Genomic DNA, 22,954 nt, shown 5'->3' on the forward strand with positions numbered 1-22,954 from the left:
AAGAAGGAGTTGAGAAATACTAAACAACAGAAAAATATTATTCAGGTACATGCAGTCCCAGCAACACCTGGGAGGCCAGAGACAAAAAGCTGACACGCAAACCAAGCACACGTGGAGTGGAGCCAACCTCAAACTCAGGTGGCTCGGGGTACCGGGTCCTGGGCACTCATCCAGACGTGCATGTAGGAATGTGGATAACTCTGCGGGCACAAGCAGTCCGGTGAAGTCAGTGGGGATTATTAGGGGGTTCGGACGTGCTGGACCACCAGGCAGGTCTAGGACTCCGCATCCCGCAGGGAGGGTGATGCTCAGCCTGTTTTTCACCATACTATCTTTCACTTGTGACCTATCAGCCAAATCAGCAGACGATAAATGCACCCGCACCTCCTGCTCTGTGGCCGGTGACAAGCAGCACACAGAGACCTCACGAGGAAATAAAACGTCACTCCTCTGGGACACCCCAGAGTTTCACAATTTGCTGCACGCTGAATCAGAACTGAAAAACCAGCGTTTCAAAATGATCCCTAGAACACACATTGCAAAAATTATTTGGCCTAAAAGTGCTGATGTCAAAGTTAAATGCATTAGACACAAAATACACCAGTCTGCTCTACCGCTGATAAAACACCTTAGCAAAAACAGGTTCTGACCTACCTTAATGACAGCCGTGGACATTGTCAAAATGAAATGAGACAGTCAAGACTTAAATTTCATCATCTATCCATCAAAACTCCCAATCCGTCTGATTCATTCCTTGAAACATTTTATTTTCCAGAAAACAAGAAAAAAAAACAAAAATATTTTCCTTCCAAAATAGATCTCAGCTGGAGGATTCTCAAATAGCTCTTTGCTATTTCTTAGCACTGGGTGAAGGTCTAAAACCTCCAGACCCAGCCAGCCCCCTGTCCATTTGCCCATCCATCAGCTGCTGCTTTTTGCAGTTTCAATAAAAAACTGACCTCCCAATTCAGCAGGCACTGAGCCCTGTTAGTGACAGGCTAATTATATACTCTATTGTGAATATCACTACTTTTGCCATCAGGAGTGTTGTATTTGAAGTTGGGGTGGACTTTTTTTTTTTTTTTTTTTTTTTTTTAGTTCATTTTAAGGAGGACATTACAGCCCAATGAAAATTATCCCACTGACACAAATACCTGTTTAAGATACCTGCAAGGCTGGGAGGTGTCAGAAGAGAAAAGGTCTTTTATATGTCTCGTGGGGAGTCCGGTTCCACCTTGATTAAATGCAACAGAGGTTTGGCCACCCTATAGAAATGTTGACAGGGATGGGTGCAGAACTGGGTAGGAAAAAAGAGCCCACCCTGTTGGGTAACAGTTTTGAAAGACCAACTCGAGTCCCTGCTTTTGAGAGTGTCCTTGGGCAAAGCCAAGCCCTTAGAAACCTGGGGTGCTGGTGCTGCCCTGATGTACCTCTCCCAAAATCTGCCCAATGCCTCCTGACGTCCCCAGCGCCCGCAGGGGATTGCAAACTGTTATAGGACACCGTGCGTACAAGCTCCAGCCACACAGTAATGCTCTAATTTTAATAATAACTCCAATCTACCATAAAATTACAGTTTCCCAAGGGTATCATTATCCCACAGGTGGGGTATAATTTACACAAGTATAATTTAATCTTGAAAAAAAGCTCAAAAATGAAGTATGGTTAGCAACAATCCTCTGTGCGCACTTATATGAGTATCCCCAAGCTGTTACCAGCACTAATTAATTAGGCTCCTACACCCAGTATGATCTTACCTTACAGATGGGCCAGATCAGCAACTCACCCAAGGCTGCGTGACAGGTTCATGCTCCGGAGGCTCTCCGCAATGTCTCCAGCACGCTTGTCAAGGCAGCAGCCCAGCTCCAAAACCAAACGCAGGGGCCCAGGTGGCACGGCTGATGTCTCCCCTATTTGCTCCCTGCACAGGGAGAGTTCAGAATGAATAAAAGAATCTGTTGGTCTCGAATTAATTTACACGTAAAAGATTAAAAAAAAAAAAAAAAAAAAAAAAAAAAAACAAGCAAGGATTGTAGAGATAATTACAGGAAAAGCTGCCTAGAGCAACCAGATGAAGCTTCGACATGAATTGACCTCCCAGCGAAAAGGTTTCTGCTTTCATTTTTAATTAAAGATCAAGCAAAGTGAAAATAAGTCATTCACAGAAGACAGTTAATATAAAAAATGTTTTATCACATTTTTTTTCAATGAAAAGTCACTGCTTATTTAATAGGCATTTTCTTGTAAATATATATATATTTTGCAAACTTTACCATTTACAAATGTTTCGATTTGTTGGATTTTTTTGTTTGTTTGTTTCACCAAAAACCTGGATAATACAATAAAAAGGCTCCTTAATAAGAAGTTACCAAAAAAAAAAAGGGATACTTTTCAGTACGTGCTACAAGGACACCACAAAAGCCTAGATCTCCTGGAGGGTTTGGGGATCTCTCTGCTGTGCACCTGCATTTCAACACGTTCCGAATGGTTAGGTCTTCATCTGTCCTTTCTCTATGAGCAAAGCACATGAAAAAAGGAAGCACAAATCACCTCTGGTGGTGCAGCACCAAGCTGGAGGGCCATGAAGATCCCCTCTGTCCCCAGGGTGCTTACAACAACTCTGCAAACGTCAGCACTTCTATCGATGTCCTCCAACTCCAGTACTGTTTTTATGGGTGTGTGTAATACATATATAAATGCATACCTATAAAAATGGGAATTCGTTAAAAATACACCCTTCCATTAATACATATATATATATGCTTCACAGCTATTCTAGATTAAAAAAATCTGAAATACAATTACCTGTAAAATAACTTTACAGTCCGGATTAGGTGGAACCAGCTGATGCCTGAATTGCCACATGGCAACTACTATTTCTGGGTTAAAATGATAGGTAAGGGGATGATAAGTTAAATAACCCGTTTGAGGACATGAAGGTGCAGCTGGGCTTGGCCAAAGATGAATCAGGGCAACGTCCACAAGGGGTGGCTCCTTTCTGTTCCTCCGTCGGGGACCCTATAAAAGCACCCGGGTCCTCCGATCACTCCGCACGGCTTCACAGGAATCCCACTTGATCCCGTTGGTGATTTGGGTAAGTCATTCCTTCTGAAATGCATACTTTGCTGGGTGAAAATTAGTTATTTCTATAGGATTCATCTTGGGTGACAATGGCATTCCTGCTTCAATATTTTCCGGGAGCCTTTTGGGTTTATCTGCAATTAAGTGTTATTTTGTGCGATTTGGCCAGCTGCATGCTCTCCTTTGTTGATGTGGCAAGGTGGCTTTCCTCCAAACAGAAAAGAGAGTGGGAGCCAAATTTGGTGCCTTGCTTTGGTCTGCACTTATCTCCCAGTTGGGATGGACAGATTGCCCAAATTTTCAGTTTTCTACGGAAATGCCAAGAAACAGTGTTCCGTACACATAGGTGCGTGCACTCACTCCTACTTTGAGCTCATTATGGCGGCAGCAAGGCAGGCAGGGCACAGCTTCCCCAGCTGTGAGCTGAGATCCCAGCACTGATGTACCCGATAACAGGCTCAGGGATCCTGTGAGAAGGACAGAGGTGGCTTTTGAGGTTTCCAGTCACAAAACTCGATCAGGAGCAGTGCTTTCGGCCCAGCAGATCACAGTAAAATGAAATAAGTTTCTCTGACCTAGGTGATCTGACAGGTCCCTCTTGGCCAAAATCTAGTTGTCAAGGATTCAGTGGTGTAACGAAAGATTCATCAATTGATTTGCATTACTACTGGTCACAGGAGGACTGGCAAAAGGGCTTGTTTTACCTCTCTGTAGCACTCTAACTGCCTCTGCCCTAGCATGGTCCTGTCTCGGGCCATGCCAGCACTGTGTTAGACATCCTCGGACGTGCTCCAGAGTAGCTGCTGTGTCTTTGTGCCAAGCAGAGATAGAAGCATGGAGCCTGGCGACTGAATGCCTGGGTAGAGCCCACGGAGACTGGTTCTTGGGGTGTCTCTTGAGTCACCATCCCCAGTCCCCTCCCTGCGACCCACAAACACGGGCATCTTGCCATCCCATATCAAACATCATTCAAATACGTCAGCAGACAAGCTGGAGGACACTCCCCATCCCACCAAAACCCCTAAGCATTTGAATATCTTCCCAGCGCTCTGGTGAAGCCAAGCTCACCGTGGCAGAGGAGTGGACACAGAGCTCATGGCACCCAGCATCTCGTTAGCTGGCCCCAGCAATTCTTCCCCCGGTTCCCACTCTCAGAGGCAAGCTAAGCTCCCATCCTTAGGTCCGCTACTTTTCTTGCAGGCTTCGTGAATCTGCAGGAAGATGTCTCGCTTCTTAGACAGCGTTTCCATCATCATTAGCACTTTTTGCAAACATGCAAAGGAAGATGGAGACCAGTCCAAACTGAGTCGAAGGAGGATGAAAGAGTTCATCCAGAAGGAGTTTGCAGATGCCATAGCGGTGAGTGCTATGGGGAGGGCTCAAGGCTGAGACTGGATGTCAGGATCACAAAATGTCCTGGAGAGGGGGTAAATCATATGATCAGATCAAATAGGGATGGAGAGGCTTTTACCAAGGGTGAGCAGCAAATGTGTGCTTTTGCACTGTCCACGACAGTTCTTTTTTATCAATTTTGTAAAGAGTAAATGGGAAAAAAATTGAGAATGGACTGTGGGCTGGTGTGGTTACCTTCAAGTGGTGGAAGGAAATGTATCCAGTGGAGGAGTACAGCATCTCCCAAAAAGAGAGCTGGTTAGCTGTGGCCATCAGGAAAAAGGAGAAAAAAGACACAGAGGAGATGCGGAGCTATAAAAGAGAACCTGAGAGATGCAAAGAGAAAAGATGGCCATTATCCCCAGGTTTTCATTTCTCTGACAAGGAGCAGGAAGGCTAAAATCCCTTTTTTGTTTCCCTGTATGTGCTTTCCCTGCAGAACCCACATGACCCTCAGACGATTGACAAGATTCTGCAGTTTCTGGAGTGGGATGGGGATGGCGAAATAGATTTTAATGAGTTCCTGCTTTTGGTATTCAGAGTGGCTAAGGCCTGCTACTGGTACCTGCAGAAGGGACCATGCCTTCTGCAAAAAACAAAGCTGGTAACCAGTGGTAAGACACTGCAAGAGCCTGAAATTAAGAATAGAGGGAGCCATCGGCAGCTGCAGGAAGAGGAACCACAAACCCGTGAGACCAATCGCCATCCCCCCTGCAAACCTGAGCCACAGCAAGAAACCAGGATCCAGGAGCTTGAAACGCTAGAAGAGATGGAGAGTCATCACCAGCAACGCACCACACAGAGCAGAGATGATGCAAAACGAAGCACAAGGACAAGAGAGCTGATCCCTCAGGTACGTGAAAAGAGAAGCCAAGAGCCAAGCGACCAATGTAATAGACAGAGAAGACGTCAGCCACCTGAGCAGGACAGGCTAGAAGATTTACAACACCGCAAGTGCGGCAGCTCGAAGGCACGTCAACCATGGGTGGATGAGAGACAAAACCGAGAGGGGCCACAGACAGAAGAACTGGCAGACGTGAAGAGTCACAGACATCCCTGTGAACCAAAACCACTGCCAGACCAGTGGAGTGGCCACCAGCCACGTGAGCCAGCAATACCAGCATATGATCAAAGAAACCATGAGCCACAAAACCAACAAGCAGTGGCAAATGGAGGAAGAAGAAGCTGGCCACATGAACCAAAAGAAGCAGATAGGAGAAGTCACAGCTGGCCACGTAAGCACGAATTACTCACAGAGGAGAGAAGCCGCTACCACCTACGTGAGCTGGAACAAAAAGAACTTGAACAAAGCAGCCGCCAGCCATGTGAGCCTGAATGCCTGGATTCAGAAAGACCACATCAGTCATATATCGAGGAACCGCTAGAACTGGACAAAAGATACTTTGAGAAATGTGAGCAAAAAGAAACTGATTATGAAGAAAAAAAGGAACAAGAAGATGAGACTGAATACAGAGAAACTCAGAGATGCAGCTACCAAGACCAAAGGTCGGAAGAACAACATGATGCAGAAAGAAAGGATCAGCAAAAGAGACACCAACGAGCAGAATATGAAAGAGAACGTAATCTCCGACGAGAATATGAACAAGATGGAAGGAGACGCCGTGAAGCCGTGAGGTACGAAAGGACGCGCGAGACCACCGAGGTCTCCGCAGAAGCGGACGTGAAGGTCCACCGCGTGTCCCGGGAACTGCAGCCTCGTGACGAGGGAGAAAGGAGGGAGCGCTCCCGGGAGTGCGAGGAACCAGAGGACGAGACGAGGGCTTGCCGCGCACGAGACAGGGAAGAGCCCGTGCTGCGCGAGAGGAGGCTCGATCGCCAACGGGACCTGGAGGTGGAGGTCCACGAGCGCCGAAGCCGCCTCACTCGAGAGAGGGAAGAGCGAGGCGCCCCCACAGAAGAACGGGAGCCCCGCGATGGTCGTGAGTGTCGCACCCGGGAGCCCGAAGACGATGCCAGGAGACGCCGTGAAGCCGTGAGGTACGAAAGGACGCGCGAGACCACCGAGGTCTCCGCAGAAGCGGACGTGAAGGTCCACCGCGTGTCCCGGGAACTGCAGCCTCGTGACGAGGGAGAAAGGAGGGAGCGCTCCCGGGAGTGCGAGGAACCAGAGGACGAGACGAGGGCTTGCCGCGCACGAGACAGGGAAGAGCCCGTGCTGCGCGAGAGGAGGCTCGATCGCCAACGGGACCTGGAGGTGGAGGTCCACGAGCGCCGAAGCCGCCTCACTCGAGAGAGGGAAGAGCGAGGCGCCCCCACAGAAGAACGGGAGCCCCGCGATGGTCGTGAGTGTCGCACCCGGGAGCCCGAAGACGATGCCAGGAGACGCCGTGAAGCCGTGAGGTACGAAAGGACGCGCGAGACCACCGAGGTCTCCGCAGAAGCGGACGTGAAGGTCCACCGCGTGTCCCGGGAACTGCAGCCTCGTGACGAGGGAGAAAGGAGGGAGCGCTCCCGGGAGTGCGAGGAACCAGAGGACGAGACGAGGGCTTGCCGCGCACGAGACAGGGAAGAGCCCGTGCTGCGCGAGAGGAGGCTCGATCGCCAACGGGACCTGGAGGTGGAGGTCCACGAGCGCCGAAGCCGCCTCACTCGAGAGAGGGAAGAGCGAGGCGCCCCCACAGAAGAACGGGAGCCCCGCGATGGTCGTGAGTGTCGCACCCGGGAGCCCGAAGACGATGCCAGGAGACGCCGTGAAGCCGTGAGGTACGAAAGGACGCGCGAGACCACCGAGGTCTCCGCAGAAGCGGACGTGAAGGTCCACCGCGTGTCCCGGGAACTGCAGCCTCGTGACGAGGGAGAAAGGAGGGAGCGCTCCCGGGAGTGCGAGGAACCAGAGGACGAGACGAGGGCTTGCCGCGCACGAGACAGGGAAGAGCCCGTGCTGCGCGAGAGGAGGCTCGATCGCCAACGGGACCTGGAGGTGGAGGTCCACGAGCGCCGAAGCCGCCTCACTCGAGAGAGGGAAGAGCGAGGCGCCCCCACAGAAGAACGGGAGCCCCGCGATAGTCGTGAGTGTCGCACCCGGGAGCCCGAAGACGATGCCAGGAGACGCCGTGAAGCCGTGAGGTACGAAAGGACGCGCGAGACCACCGAGGTCTCCGCAGAAGCGGACGTGAAGGTCCACCGCGTGTCCCGGGAACTGCAGCCTCGTGACGAGGGAGAAAGGAGGGAGCGCTCCCGGGAGTGCGAGGAACCAGAGGACGAGACGAGGGCTTGCCGCGCACGAGACAGGGAAGAGCCCGTGCTGCGCGAGAGGAGGCTCGATCGCCGACGGGACCTGGAGGTAGAGGTCCACGAGCGCCGAAGCCGCCTCACTCGAGAGAGGGAAGAGCGAGGCGCCCCCACAGAAGAACGGGAGCCCCGCGATGGTCGTGAGTGTCGCACCCGGGAGCCCGAAGACGATGCCAGGAGACGCCGTGAAGCCGTGAGGTACGAAAGGACGCGCGAGACCACCGAGGTCTCCGCAGAAGCGGACGTGAAGGTCCACCGCGTGTCCCGGGAACTGCAGCCTCGTGACGAGGGAGAAAGGAGGGAGCGCTCCCGGGAGTGCGAGGAACCAGAGGACGAGACGAGGGCTTGCCGCGCACGAGACAGGGAAGAGCCCGTGCTGCGCGAGAGGAGGCTCGATCGCCAACGGGACCTGGAGGTGGAGGTCCACGAGCGCCGAAGCCGCCTCACTCGAGAGAGGGAAGAGCGAGGCGCCCCCACAGAAGAACGGGAGCCCCGCGATGGTCGTGAGTGTCGCACCCGGGAGCCCGAAGACGATGCCAGGAGACGCCGTGAAGCCGTGAGGTACGAAAGGACGCGCGAGACCACCGAGGTCTCCGCAGAAGCGGACGTGAAGGTCCACCGCGTGTCCCGGGAACTGCAGCCTCGTGACGAGGGAGAAAGGAGGGAGCGCTCCCGGGAGTGCGAGGAACCAGAGGACGAGACGAGGGCTTGCCGCGCACGAGACAGGGAAGAGCCCGTGCTGCGCGAGAGGAGGCTCGATCGCCAACGGGACCTGGAGGTGGAGGTCCACGAGCGCCGAAGCCGCCTCACTCGAGAGAGGGAAGAGCGAGGCGCCCCCACAGAAGAACGGGAGCCCCGCGATGGTCGTGAGTGTCGCACCCGGGAGCCCGAAGACGATGCCAGGAGACGCCGTGAAGCCGTGAGGTACGAAAGGACGCGCGAGACCACCGAGGTCTCCGCAGAAGCGGACGTGAAGGTCCACCGCGTGTCCCGGGAACTGCAGCCTCGTGACGAGGGAGAAAGGAGGGAGCGCTCCCGGGAGTGCGAGGAACCAGAGGACGAGACGAGGGCTTGCCGCGCACGAGACAGGGAAGAGCCCGTGCTGCGCGAGAGGAGGCTCGATCGCCAACGGGACCTGGAGGTGGAGGTCCACGAGCGCCGAAGCCGCCTCACTCGAGAGAGGGAAGAGCGAGGCGCCCCCACAGAAGAACGGGAGCCCCGCGATAGTCGTGAGTGTCGCACCCGGGAGCCCGAAGACGATGCCAGGAGACGCCGTGAAGCCGTGAGGTACGAAAGGACGCGCGAGACCACCGAGGTCTCCGCAGAAGCGGACGTGAAGGTCCACCGCGTGTCCCGGGAACTGCAGCCTCGTGACGAGGGAGAAAGGAGGGAGCGCTCCCGGGAGTGCGAGGAACCAGAGGACGAGACGAGGGCTTGCCGCGCACGAGACAGGGAAGAGCCCGTGCTGCGCGAGAGGAGGCTCGATCGCCGACGGGACCTGGAGGTAGAGGTCCACGAGCGCCGAAGCCGCCTCACTCGAGAGAGGGAAGAGCGAGGCGCCCCCACAGAAGAACGGGAGCCCCGCGATGGTCGTGAGTGTCGCACCCGGGAGCCCGAAGACGATGCCAGGAGACGCCGTGAAGCCGTGAGGTACGAAAGGACGCGCGAGACCACCGAGGTCTCCGCAGAAGCGGACGTGAAGGTCCACCGTGTGTCCCGGGAACTGCAGCCTCGTGACGAGGGAGAAAGGAGGGAGCGCTCCCGGGAGTGCGAGGAACCAGAGGACGAGACGAGGGCTTGCCGCGCACGAGACAGGGAAGAGCCCGTGCTGCGCGAGAGGAGGCTCGATCGCCAACGGGACCTGGAGGTGGAGGTCCACGAGCGCCGAAGCCGCCTCACTCGAGAGAGGGAAGAGCGAGGCGCCCCCACAGAAGAACGGGAGCCCCGCGATGGTCGTGAGTGTCGCACCCGGGAGCCCGAAGACGATGCCAGGAGACGCCGTGAAGCCGTGAGGTACGAAAGGACGCACGAGACCACCGAGGTCTCCGCAGAAGCGGACGTGAAGGTCCACCGCGTGTCCCGGGAACTGCAGCCTCGTGACGAGGGAGAAAGGAGGGAGCGCTCCCGGGAGTGCGAGGAACCAGAGGACGAGACGAGGGCTTGCCGCGCACGAGACAGGGAAGAGCCCGTGCTGCGCGAGAGGAGGCTCGATCGCCAACGGGACCTGGAGGTGGAGGTCCACGAGCGCCGAAGCCGCCTCACTCGAGAGAGGGAAGAGCGAGGCGCCCCCACAGAAGAACGGGAGCCCCGCGATGGTCGTGAGTGTCGCACCCGGGAGCCCGAAGACGATGCCAGGAGACGCCGTGAAGCCGTGAGGTACGAAAGGACGCGCGAGACCACCGAGGTCTCCGCAGAAGCGGACGTGAAGGTCCACCGCGTGTCCCGGGAACTGCAGCCTCGTGACGAGGGAGAAAGGAGGGAGCGCTCCCGGGAGTGCGAGGAACCAGAGGACGAGACGAGGGCTTGCCGCGCACGAGACAGGGAAGAGCCCGTGCTGCGCGAGAGGAGGCTCGATCGCCAACGGGACCTGGAGGTGGAGGTCCACGAGCGCCGAAGCCGCCTCACTCGAGAGAGGGAAGAGCGAGGCGCCCCCACAGAAGAACGGGAGCCCCGCGATGGTCGTGAGTGTCGCACCCGGGAGCCCGAAGACGATGCCAGGAGACGCCGTGAAGCCGTGAGGTACGAAAGGACGCGCGAGACCACCGAGGTCTCCGCAGAAGCGGACGTGAAGGTCCACCGCGTGTCCCGGGAACTGCAGCCTCGTGACGAGGGAGAAAGGAGGGAGCGCTCCCGGGAGTGCGAGGAACCAGAGGACGAGACGAGGGCTTGCCGCGCACGAGACAGGGAAGAGCCCGTGCTGCGCGAGAGGAGGCTCGATCGCCAACGGGACCTGGAGGTGGAGGTCCACGAGCGCCGAAGCCGCCTCACTCGAGAGAGGGAAGAGCGAGGCGCCCCCACAGAAGAACGGGAGCCCCGCGATGGTCGTGAGTGTCGCACCCGGGAGCCCGAAGACGATGCCAGGAGACGCCGTGAAGCCGTGAGGTACGAAAGGACGCGCGAGACCACCGAGGTCTCCGCAGAAGCGGACGTGAAGGTCCACCGCGTGTCCCGGGAACTGCAGCCTCGTGACGAGGGAGAAAGGAGGGAGCGCTCCCGGGAGTGCGAGGAACCAGAGGACGAGACGAGGGCTTGCCGCGCACGAGACAGGGAAGAGCCCGTGCTGCGCGAGAGGAGGCTCGATCGCCAACGGGACCTGGAGGTGGAGGTCCACGAGCGCCGAAGCCGCCTCACTCGAGAGAGGGAAGAGCGAGGCGCCCCCACAGAAGAACGGGAGCCCCGCGATGGTCGTGAGTGTCGCACCCGGGAGCCCGAAGACGATGCCAGGAGACGCCGTGAAGCCGTGAGGTACGAAAGGACGCGCGAGACCACCGAGGTCTCCGCAGAAGCGGACGTGAAGGTCCACCGCGTGTCCCGGGAACTGCAGCCTCGTGACGAGGGAGAAAGGAGGGAGCGCTCCCGGGAGTGCGAGGAACCAGAGGACGAGACGAGGGCTTGCCGCGCACGAGACAGGGAAGAGCCCGTGCTGCGCGAGAGGAGGCTCGATCGCCAACGGGACCTGGAGGTGGAGGTCCACGAGCGCCGAAGCCGCCTCACTCGAGAGAGGGAAGAGCGAGGCGCCCCCACAGAAGAACGGGAGCCCCGCGATGGTCGTGAGTGTCGCACCCGGGAGCCCGAAGACGATGCCAGGAGACGCCGTGAAGCCGTGAGGTACGAAAGGACGCGCGAGACCACCGAGGTCTCCGCAGAAGCGGACGTGAAGGTCCACCGCGTGTCCCGGGAACTGCAGCCTCGTGACGAGGGAGAAAGGAGGGAGCGCTCCCGGGAGTGCGAGGAACCAGAGGACGAGACGAGGGCTTGCCGCGCACGAGACAGGGAAGAGCCCGTGCTGCGCGAGAGGAGGCTCGATCGCCAACGGGACCTGGAGGTGGAGGTCCACGAGCGCCGAAGCCGCCTCACTCGAGAGAGGGAAGAGCGAGGCGCCCCCACAGAAGAACGGGAGCCCCGCGATGGTCGTGAGTGTCGCACCCGGGAGCCCGAAGACGATGCCAGGAGACGCCGTGAAGCCGTGAGGTACGAAAGGACGCGCGAGACCACCGAGGTCTCCGCAGAAGCGGACGTGAAGGTCCACCGCGTGTCCCGGGAACTGCAGCCTCGTGACGAGGGAGAAAGGAGGGAGCGCTCCCGGGAGTGCGAGGAACCAGAGGACGAGACGAGGGCTTGCCGCGCACGAGACAGGGAAGAGCCCGTGCTGCGCGAGAGGAGGCTCGATCGCCAACGGGACCTGGAGGTGGAGGTCCACGAGCGCCGAAGCCGCCTCACTCGAGAGAGGGAAGAGCGAGGCGCCCCCACAGAAGAACGGGAGCCCCGCGATGGTCGTGAGTGTCGCACCCGGGAGCCCGAAGACGATGCCAGGAGACGCCGTGAAGCCGTGAGGTACGAAAGGACGCGCGAGACCACCGAGGTCTCCGCAGAAGCGGACGTGAAGGTCCACCGCGTGTCCCGGGAACTGCAGCCTCGTGACGAGGGAGAAAGGAGGGAGCGCTCCCGGGAGTGCGAGGAACCAGAGGACGAGACGAGGGCTTGCCGCGCACGAGACAGGGAAGAGCCCGTGCTGCGCGAGAGGAGGCTCGATCGCCAACGGGACCTGGAGGTGGAGGTCCACGAGCGCCGAAGCCGCCTCACTCGAGAGAGGGAAGAGCGAGGCGCCCCCACAGAAGAACGGGAGCCCCGCGATGGTCGTGAGTGTCGCACCCGGGAGCCCGAAGACGATGCCAGGAGACGCCGTGAAGCCGTGAGGTACGAAAGGACGCGCGAGACCACCGAGGTCTCCGCAGAAGCGGACGTGAAGGTCCACCGCGTGTCCCGGGAACTGCAGCCTCGTGACGAGGGAGAAAGGAGGGAGCGCTCCCGGGAGTGCGAGGAACCAGAGGACGAGACGAGGGCTTGCCGCGCACGAGACAGGGAAGAGCCCGTGCTGCGCGAGAGGAGGCTCGATCGCCAACGGGACCTGGAGGTGGAGGTCCACGAGCGCCGAAGCCGCCTCACTCGAGAGAGGGAAGAGCGAGGCGCCCCCACAGAAGAACGGGAGCCCCGCGATGGTCGTGAGTGTCGCACCCGGGAGCCCGAAGACGATGCCAGGAGACGCCGTGAAGCCGTGAGGTACGAAAGGACGCGCGAGACCACCGAGGTCTCCGCAGAAGCGGACGTGAAGGTCCACCGCGTGTCCCGGGAACTGCAGCCTCGTGACGAGGGAGAAAGGAGGGAGCGCTCCCGGGAGTGCGAGGAACCAGAGGACGAGACGAGGGCTTGCCGCGCACGAGACAGGGAAGAGCCCGTGCTGCGCGAGAGGAGGCTCGATCGCCAACGGGACCTGGAGGTGGAGGTCCACGAGCGCCGAAGCCGCCTCACTCGAGAGAGGGAAGAGCGAGGCGCCCCCACAGAAGAACGGGAGCCCCGCGATGGTCGTGAGTGTCGCACCCGGGAGCCCGAAGACGATGCCAGGAGACGCCGTGAAGCCGTGAGGTACGAAAGGACGCGCGAGACCACCGAGGTCTCCGCAGAAGCGGACGTGAAGGTCCACCGCGTGTCCCGGGAACTGCAGCCTCGTGACGAGGGAGAAAGGAGGGAGCGCTCCCGGGAGTGCGAGGAACCAGAGGACGAGACGAGGGCTTGCCGCGCACGAGACAGGGAAGAGCCCGTGCTGCGCGAGAGGAGGCTCGATCGCCAACGGGACCTGGAGGTGGAGGTCCACGAGCGCCGAAGCCGCCTCACTCGAGAGAGGGAAGAGCGAGGCGCCCCCACAGAAGAACGGGAGCCCCGCGATGGTCGTGAGTGTCGCACCCGGGAGCCCGAAGACGATGCCAGGAGACGCCGTGAAGCCGTGAGGTACGAAAGGACGCGCGAGACCACCGAGGTCTCCGCAGAAGCGGACGTGAAGGTCCACCGCGTGTCCCGGGAACTGCAGCCTCGTGACGAGGGAGAAAGGAGGGAGCGCTCCCGGGAGTGCGAGGAACCAGAGGACGAGACGAGGGCTTGCCGCGCACGAGACAGGGAAGAGCCCGTGCTGCGCGAGAGGAGGCTCGATCGCCAACGGGACCTGGAGGTGGAGGTCCACGAGCGCCGAAGCCGCCTCACTCGAGAGAGGGAAGAGCGAGGCGCCCCCACAGAAGAACGGGAGCCCCGCGATGGTCGTGAGTGTCGCACCCGGGAGCCCGAAGACGATGCCAGGAGACGCCGTGAAGCCGTGAGGTACGAAAGGACGCGCGAGACCACCGAGGTCTCCGCAGAAGCGGACGTGAAGGTCCACCGCGTGTCCCGGGAACTGCAGCCTCGTGACGAGGGAGAAAGGAGGGAGCGCTCCCGGGAGTGCGAGGAACCAGAGGACGAGACGAGGGCTTGCCGCGCACGAGACAGGGAAGAGCCCGTGCTGCGCGAGAGGAGGCTCGATCGCCAACGGGACCTGGAGGTGGAGGTCCACGAGCGCCGAAGCCGCCTCACTCGAGAGAGGGAAGAGCGAGGCGCCCCCACAGAAGAACGGGAGCCCCGCGATGGTCGTGAGTGTCGCACCCGGGAGCCCGAAGACGATGCCAGGAGACGCCGTGAAGCCGTGAGGTACGAAAGGACGCGCGAGACCACCGAGGTCTCCGCAGAAGCGGACGTGAAGGTCCACCGCGTGTCCCGGGAACTGCAGCCTCGTGACGAGGGAGAAAGGAGGGAGCGCTCCCGGGAGTGCGAGGAACCAGAGGACGAGACGAGGGCTTGCCGCGCACGAGACAGGGAAGAGCCCGTGCTGCGCGAGAGGAGGCTCGATCGCCAACGGGACCTGGAGGTGGAGGTCCACGAGCGCCGAAGCCGCCTCACTCGAGAGAGGGAAGAGCGAGGCGCCCCCACAGAAGAACGGGAGCCCCGCGATGGTCGTGAGTGTCGCACCCGGGAGCCCGAAGACGATGCCAGGAGACGCCGTGAAGCCGTGAGGTACGAAAGGACGCGCGAGACCACCGAGGTCTCCGCAGAAGCGGACGTGAAGGTCCACCGCGTGTCCCGGGAACTGCAGCCTCGTGACGAGGGAGAAAGGAGGGAGCGCTCCCGGGAGTGCGAGGAACCAGAGGACGAGACGAGGGCTTGCCGCGCACGAGACAGGGAAGAGCCCGTGCTGCGTGAGAGGAGGCTCGATCGCCAACGGGACCTGGAGGTGGAGGTCCATGAGCGCCGAAGCCGCCTCACTCGAGAGAGGGAAGAGCGAGGCGCCCCCACAGAAGAACGGGAGCCCCGCGATGGTCGTGAGTGTCGCACCCGGGAGCCCGAAGACGATGCCAGGAGACGCCGTGAAGCCGTGAGGTACGAAAGGACGCGCGAGACCACCGAGGTCTCCGCAGAAGCGGACGTGAAGGTCCACCGTGTGTCCCGGGAACTGCAGCCTCGTGACGAGGGAGAAAGGAGGGAGCGCTCCCGGGAGTGCGAGGAACCAGAGGACGAGACGAGGGCTTGCCGCGCACGAGACAGGGAAGAGCCCGTGCTGCGCGAGAGGAGGCTCGATCGCCAACGGGACCTGGAGGTGGAGGTCCACGAGCGCCGAAGCCGCCTCACTCGAGAGAGGGAAGAGCGAGGCGCCCCCACAGAAGAACGGGAGCCCCGCGATGGTCGTGAGTGTCGCACCCGGGAGCCCGAAGACGATGCCAGGAGACGCCGTGAAGCCGTGAGGTACGAAAGGACGCGCGAGACCACCGAGGTCTCCGCAGAAGCGGACGTGAAGGTCCACCGCGTGTCCCGGGAACTGCAGCCTCGTGACGAGGGAGAAAGGAGGGAGCGCTCCCGGGAGTGCGAGGAACCAGAGGACGAGACGAGGGCTTGCCGCGCACGAGACAGGGAAGAGCCCGTGCTGCGCGAGAGGAGGCTCGATCGCCAACGGGACCTGGAGGTGGAGGTCCACGAGCGCCGAAGCCGCCTCACTCGAGAGAGGGAAGAGCGAGGCGCCCCCACAGAAGAACGGGAGCCCCGCGATGGTCGTGAGTGTCGCACCCGGGAGCCCGAAGACGATGCCAGGAGACGCCGTGAAGCCGTGAGGTACGAAAGGACGCGCGAGACCACCGAGGTCTCCGCAGAAGCGGACGTGAAGGTCCACCGCGTGTCCCGGGAACTGCAGCCTCGTGACGAGGGAGAAAGGAGGGAGCGCTCCCGGGAGTGCGAGGAACCAGAGGACGAGACGAGGGCTTGCCGCGCACGAGACAGGGAAGAGCCCGTGCTGCGCGAGAGGAGGCTCGATCGCCAACGGGACCTGGAGGTGGAGGTCCACGAGCGCCGAAGCCGCCTCACTCGAGAGAGGGAAGAGCGAGGCGCCCCCACAGAAGAACGGGAGCCCCGCGATGGTCGTGAGTGTCGCACCCGGGAGCCCGAAGACGATGCCAGGAGACGCCGTGAAGCCGTGAGGTACGAAAGGACGCGCGAGACCACCGAGGTCTCCGCAGAAGCGGACGTGAAGGTCCACCGCGTGTCCCGGGAACTGCAGCCTCGTGACGAGGGAGAAAGGAGGGAGCGCTCCCGGGAGTGCGAGGAACCAGAGGACGAGACGAGGGCTTGCCGCGCACGAGACAGGGAAGAGCCCGTGCTGCGCGAGAGGAGGCTCGATCGCCAACGGGACCTGGAGGTGGAGGTCCACGAGCGCCGAAGCCGCCTCACTCGAGAGAGGGAAGAGCGAGGCGCCCCCACAGAAGAACGGGAGCCCCGCGATGGTCGTGAGTGTCGCACCCGGGAGCCCGAAGACGATGCCAGGAGACGCCGTGAAGCCGTGAGGTACGAAAGGACGCGCGAGACCACCGAGGTCTCCGCAGAAGCGGACGTGAAGGTCCACCGCGTGTCCCGGGAACTGCAGCCTCGTGACGAGGGAGAAAGGAGGGAGCGCTCCCGGGAGTGCGAGGAACCAGAGGACGAGACGAGGGCTTGCCGCGCACGAGACAGGGAAGAGCCCGTGCTGCGCGAGAGGAGGCTCGATCGCCGACGGGACCTGGAGGTGGAGGTCCACGAGCGCCGAAGCCGCCTCACTCGAGAGAGGGAAGAGCGAGGCGCCCCCACAGAAGAACGGGAGCCTCATATAGAGGAGGAAAGGACAAGCCTCTACCAAACAGTTGATGTTGATAGTGGAGACCTATGTCTCCCAGGGGAAATTTCATCTGTTACTGATATGAGGGTCCGTTATATGCCTTCTGACCCTGACATACAGCCAGAGCTTCAGGTGCTCCCTGGTCCCTGTGAGCCTCAGACTGTTGCGTACCTGATCCATGTAATCCAAAACCTGAATGATCCCAATGCTACCACTTATGAGATTGTCTGTCACCAGCCCAACAACCTGGAGCAGCCTGTCTATGTGAGAAAATGCTACGTTTCATCCCAAGCACCAGCTGTGCCATGCAAAGAGAGCAGCGCCCAGAATGCAGAATCCTGTAAGGACAATGGCAAAACACGCGAGGTTGAAGAGCCACAGCGCAAGGATGTGTGTAGGATTAAATCAGGTATGGATGAGCATCAAAAACAGCAGCTGCCAGCTTCCAGCTCCCAGGAAAACTCAGGGGAGCTTGATGAGCCTCGGAAAGGTGATTTGAAAGACAGGTCTGCAGTAGGGGTGAAGGTAGTATCTCAGCAGGCTTCTGCCCCTGAATCGGATGGCGTGAAGAGTGATACTCACCAGGTTGAGCCCAGGGAGGACAGGAGAGACCACCAGCGTCCCAGAATTCCCGATGAGGAAGAAAAGAAGTATCAGTGCCAGGGTGATGGATCAAAAGCCAACAGGGAGAAGGTCCCACAGGAGTCTGAATCCAGCTGCCAGGAGAGCAAAGACAGGGAGACCAAGAGCTGCCTGCCTCTATCACAGGGTCCAGAGCCACAGAAAGCTCATGAGCCAGGCCAGCAAGCTGTAGAAGAGCAATGTCCCGAACCACTCCAAAGGGACGAAGTTGACTGCTGCCAAGCGGATGAAGAGCTTCCCCCACCAGAGAGGAGCTGCCAGCCACAAGAGGAGGAAAGCATCAAGAAGAGCCCACAGCAAGCTAGCCGTGACCAGCCTCAACAGGAAGAGGAATCCCATCCTTGCACCAAGCAGAGCCAGGGCACCCCCGGCCCTGTAGCTTCACATAAGGCAACGAGCCAACCTGCTAGGGATGAGGCCAAGGCATCTTAAGGGGTCATCACCTCTGTGGCATTGATGAGGTTTCTCTGAGCCTCTTTGAGGATCACATCTGCTCTCTGCTTTCAGCTTAGGATGTCACCGCGCAGTGGCACAGAAGTGCTCAATACAAAGGGTTAACAGGGGGCTCTGTGAGGTGTCAAGTGGCTTTGGGGGGTTTCCAGCTAACACATCCTCAGCAACCAGGGAAGGCAGAGAGCTATGCCAGGATCTGCAGCTCCTGCCTTCCTGCATCATGTCTATCAACCCCAATGCAGTATTTAGTCACTTTTCCGCTCTAATTGGATTCCTTGGGTCTCTCAGTCCTTTGTGTCCCTGTCATCTCTTTTACCCTGGGGCATGACAGTTCTGCGTCTCAGTGCACTCACATCTCCCTAGCCCCATGGCTGACTCTCCTGCTTGTTAGCTTCCACTGTGCAATAAAAAAAAAAAAAAATCATCCCAGGAGCTTAACCATACTCTTTCTGGGGCCTGAAAAGTATTGAGACTGGGATAAACACCTTTTTAGGCCCTTGGCTTTTGGTTACACCTTTCTGCTCTCCTGGAAACTGAGCAGAATCCCAGTTCCAGCATCATGGAGGCTTTGAAGCATCTGAGTCCTGCTGTGGTTACTGAAGGGTAATGGTGGTGGTGGGTGTGGGGGTCATTCTCTACTTCACAATGATGTATTGCATGAAAAATCACAATAAATAGCTGATGACTGCACTGACTGCTGCCATCCTTCATCCTTCCTTCTAATTTCTACAAGGGCTTCAGCCCACTGGGAGGGTGTCCCAGTTCAGATCACCCATTCCTCCTGATTCTAGGCACTTAATCCAGATAGGGGCTGCTGAAAATTACAACAAACCCCCCTACTATATGTCTTGGAGCCCATATACTTCTAACCTTGTGGTCCTCACTATAGATCTGCATAATTCCAGGGGCTCCCGGTGTACACTATGATCCCAGATCCATGCAGGGATGGGCAGGTAGAAGCCATCCAGGTGCAGTTTCCCACCCTCAGGTATCCACTTGCCTTTTCCCCTGGATTGCCCCACAAGCAGGCCCATTCATGGGTCCTCAGGCAGTAGAGAGGTAGCGGCACAGCATGCAAAATGCTCCAGATCCCACATACAGTGCACTTAGCCATGGATGGAGACATCCTTAACCCCGCCCTGGAGAAAGCCTGATTTAATTCTCTTTCCTTTCTCTCGAGCAAGAGAGAATCAATTCTCTCAGCAGCAGATGGGGCTGCAGTTTTGCAAGAAGAGTGAAAAGCGAGGATAACCCCAGCAGTGGCTGGGACTTGCCCCTAGGTGTAACCAGTGCTCTCTGGCTGGTGCTGGGCTCGCCAGGAGGAACAAGGGCAGCTCAGGTCCACCAGAGCCTGATGCAGCACTCAGGCCTTCACTCTTGGCCAGCCACAGCCATTTTCCTGGCATGGTTTGGACATGGTGCTAGGGGTACTGAGAGGGGTCTGTCCCAGCTGGGGCAGACGGATGCGCTGGCACTGCTCTCTGCCACCCCTCTCTCATGCACGTGACCGGTGACAAACATATGGCAGCACAGATGGTGCGTCTGCAAACGCTGCCAGTGCCTTGATCGCAAACACACAGAGCAACAGCAAGAAATAGAAATCTCCACAAATCCCACACCGCAGCCAGGCTGGGGCCAGGCCACAGCCCCTCCGGGATTTGCTTTTGCAAAGGGGGAAATAAAAGCTAGGGGGAGATAAAAGCTGGGCGGAGGAGCGAGCGCTGCTGCAGCGCTCAGGAAGCACAAAGAGGAGGCTGCAAACCGCAGGTGGAAGTGCAGACCAAAGAGCAGAAGCCTTCCTGCCCTCAGCTCCCCGCATCAGAAAATCTTTTTGATTCATTTGCAATGAACTGTTTATGAGATTTAGGGTAGCGGTGGAGAAGATATTTTTCCCCAATACACAGATAAAAATATGGGAAGGGAACTGGGGAAAGAAAGGAAGGAAATGAGATTGAGGATGGTTGCCCCCCAACCTGTCCACTCCACGCCTCCCCCTTCCTCTCCCCAAAGCTTTTCGGTGAAATCAGGGCCAGGACGGGCGGCTCCGTATCCACACCGAGTGCCAAGGACGTCACCACACTGCGGTTGCAGTGGCAAGGCAAGGCTGACGTGTCTCAGCAGCCTCCCTGGTGCCGCAGGATGAGGAGCGGCAGGGTAGGGCTGGGGGGGCGGACAAGGACACCCCTGGGGCAGAGGCACCCAGCAGGACAGTTTCTGCCCCCGTAGCCCCCAGCTGGGAGTGAGGTGGGCCCAAAACTTTGCCTTTGGGTGTCTCCTGTCCCTCTTCTGCCTCTCCCTGTCTTCAGCCCTCCAGTGGCACAGGGACTGAGGCTGCTTGGGACAAATCCCACCTGCAGCAGGACCCAAAGGGGCTGCCTTCACCCCTAGAGAGCAGCTGCCCCCTTTTTACAACAGGTTGAGCTTGTAACACGTTATTGGCAAATAAAAACAGGTTATTGGCAAAGCTCTCCTGGTGGTGAGCACAGGAAGGGGCAGGGACACAGGGGGGGCTGCCCTCGGGGGTGCCCAAAGGTCGCTGGAGGAAGAGGAAGGCCCAATGGTAGTGTGGGGAGCAGCGAGGCAGCCGCAGGGCTCAGCCCTGAGAAGACTTGGTTAAGAAAAAAAAAAATGCATAGGGACAAGTAGACAAAACTAAGAAAAAAAAAAAAAAGAAAAAAAAAAGAAAAAAAAAACGGACAAAAGAGAAAATACAAGCACAAAAAAATAAAATGCAGGAGGGAAGAGGATGGAGGAGGGGCCCAAGCTGAGGTGGGGACCGCAGGCACGTCGGGATCTGCCGTTAGAGCCGCCGATTGCCCAACGTGGCCCAGGGGGCTGAGCCGGGGCTGGGCGCTGGCAGGGCGGTGGCGGACGAAGCTCACACCCGTCTCGATTCTACCTCGAACCGTACCGCGGTCCCACTGAGCCCCAAGACTCAGCCATGGTGAGTGAGCACGACCCCGGGCCTGGGGGAGAGGGCGTTGGAGCGTTTCCCTCAGGGAAGAGGCCCGGAGCTGGAAGCGAGACGTGTCTTGGCACTGGGAAGAGGGAACGGGGCCAAGGGCTGAGCTCAGCCTCCTCGGGAAAGGGGGGTTGGAAGGGGGCTCAGAGTGGGAGAGCAAAGGGTCCCCGTGGCTGCAGGGAAACAGCAAGGGGATATTTGCCCCCTATTTCTCTCCTCCCCCCACCCCCCAGTCCCTTCCCTCCCCTCGCCTTCCTCTTTCCAGTGCTGCTGCTGCTGCCCAGCGCTGGGCTCAGGGCTGTGGCTTGGCCTCCACCCAGCTCACAGCACCAGGGTGGGGGGCTCAGGGAGACCAGGAGATGAAAAAACGAGGTTCAGGAAGGAAGCAACTCAGTGCCACTTTAACCAAAAAAGGCTGAATTCAGCCTCAGGTGGGGCAGGATGTGGCAGGGAGTCCCCAGGATGCTGAGGTTAGGGAGGGAAGGGCAGACTCCACCCAGCCCTGCCTGCGAGGTCCCTTTTCCCAAAATTTGGAGCCCTGGGGAGGGGAAAGAGCCCCATGTCCCTGGTGTTCCCTCGCTTTTAGGGCCTGGCTGGCCCTGCTGAAGGCTCATCAGGAGCCACCCCAGCTCCCCCAGCCCAGGCAGCAGTTTGGGGAGCCAACTCTGCTGCTGCTCTGCTCACATTTTTCTCTGGTGACTCAGAGTTTCTCCTCTGGCCAGACAGGGCAGGGGGAGGGAAAGGGAGGTTTATCTTCCAGTTCAGCCATGCTGGAGAATACTGAGTAAACCAGAGGGAGCAGCCCTCCTCCCTCGACTGCTGGTGTCTCCCCAGGGAATTTTCCATGCTCCCAAGGCATCCAGGTGCTTCCCAAACCACTCCCTGCCCCTCCCCTGGGTCCCTCCTCACCTAAGAGCTGTGCAGGTCACCAAGAAAAGGAATACCAAGGAAAAATGCACCTGGACAGATTGGGCGCAGCAGGCTCCCTAAAGGGGACGGCAGGAGGTCTCCCTCAGCCCAGCCTCCCTCTGGAAGCTGTTGCTGCTCTTCTGCGAGCACAGAGCTCGCTGCAAGCACCAGCCTGACCTTTTGCTTTTGCTCCACTCCTGCAGTCCAAGGTGTCCCCCACCGAGACCGAACGCTGCATCGAGTCCCTGCTGGCCGTCTTCCAACGGTACGCAGGGCGCGAAGGGGACAACTTAAAGCTCTCCAAGAGGGAGTTTCTGGCTTTCATGAACACTGAGCTGGCATCTTTCACAAAGGTGAGTGAAATCCAGGCCAGGAGTCCTCCAGCCACATGAGCATGGGAGGGGGCAGGGGAAAAGACCTCACTTCTACCAGAAGCCAGAGCACACCTGATTGGAGTTGCCCCAGCTGGATTCTGCTTCCCTCTGCCAAACCCTTGCTGCTAGTGATGAACTCAGCAGCTGCAGGCTTGTACCTGGGTGTGTACAGCAAAGGACACCTTTGCCTCGAGGCAGGCATTGATCCCAATCTCTTTGATTTTTTGCAGAATCAGAGGGACCCAGCTGTCCTGGACAGGATGATGAAGAAACTCGATTTGAACAGTGATGGGCAGCTGGATTTCCAGGAGTTCCTGAACCTCATTGGAGGCATCGCAGTGGCCTGCCATGATGCCCTGCTTGTTCAGGCCCCTAACCATTAGTCCCAGCAACTTTCATCTGCCCCCCAACTACCATTCCTTGAACAAAACCCATGCAAAACTGGAAGGAACGCCATTAAGAGTGGGAGGAACCTGCTTTGGCAGGGGAGTTGGACCCGATGATCTTTCGAGGTCCCTTCCAATCCCTACAGTTCTGTGATTCTGTGATTCCCACTCCCCCTTTTTATGAATAAAATAAAGGTTTAAAATCCTAGCTTATGGCATGGTTTTATTTTAGAGGAAGAACTAGACAACTAGGGAGCAACAAGGGAGCAGGAACTCTAGGGTTTCT

General features: G+C 58.4%; 1 protein-coding gene across 1 annotated transcript; it reads left to right on the forward strand.

Moving 5' to 3' along the window:
* Positions 1 to 20,806: 20,806 nt before the first annotated feature.
* S100A11 (S100 calcium binding protein A11) lies at positions 20,807 to 22,876 on the forward strand. Its single transcript, XM_084500540.1, has 3 exons — positions 20,807 to 20,981; positions 22,112 to 22,261; positions 22,513 to 22,876. Exons 1-3 carry the CDS (start codon positions 20,979 to 20,981, stop codon positions 22,663 to 22,665), a joined length of 306 nt encoding a protein of 101 aa, XP_084356666.1. The 5' UTR covers positions 20,807 to 20,978; the 3' UTR covers positions 22,666 to 22,876.
* Positions 22,877 to 22,954: the final 78 nt, after the last annotated feature.

This window comes from Aythya ferina, assembly GCF_964211825.1.
Source record: "Aythya ferina genome assembly, chromosome: 29".
NCBI lineage: Eukaryota > Metazoa > Chordata > Aves > Anseriformes > Anatidae > Aythya > Aythya ferina.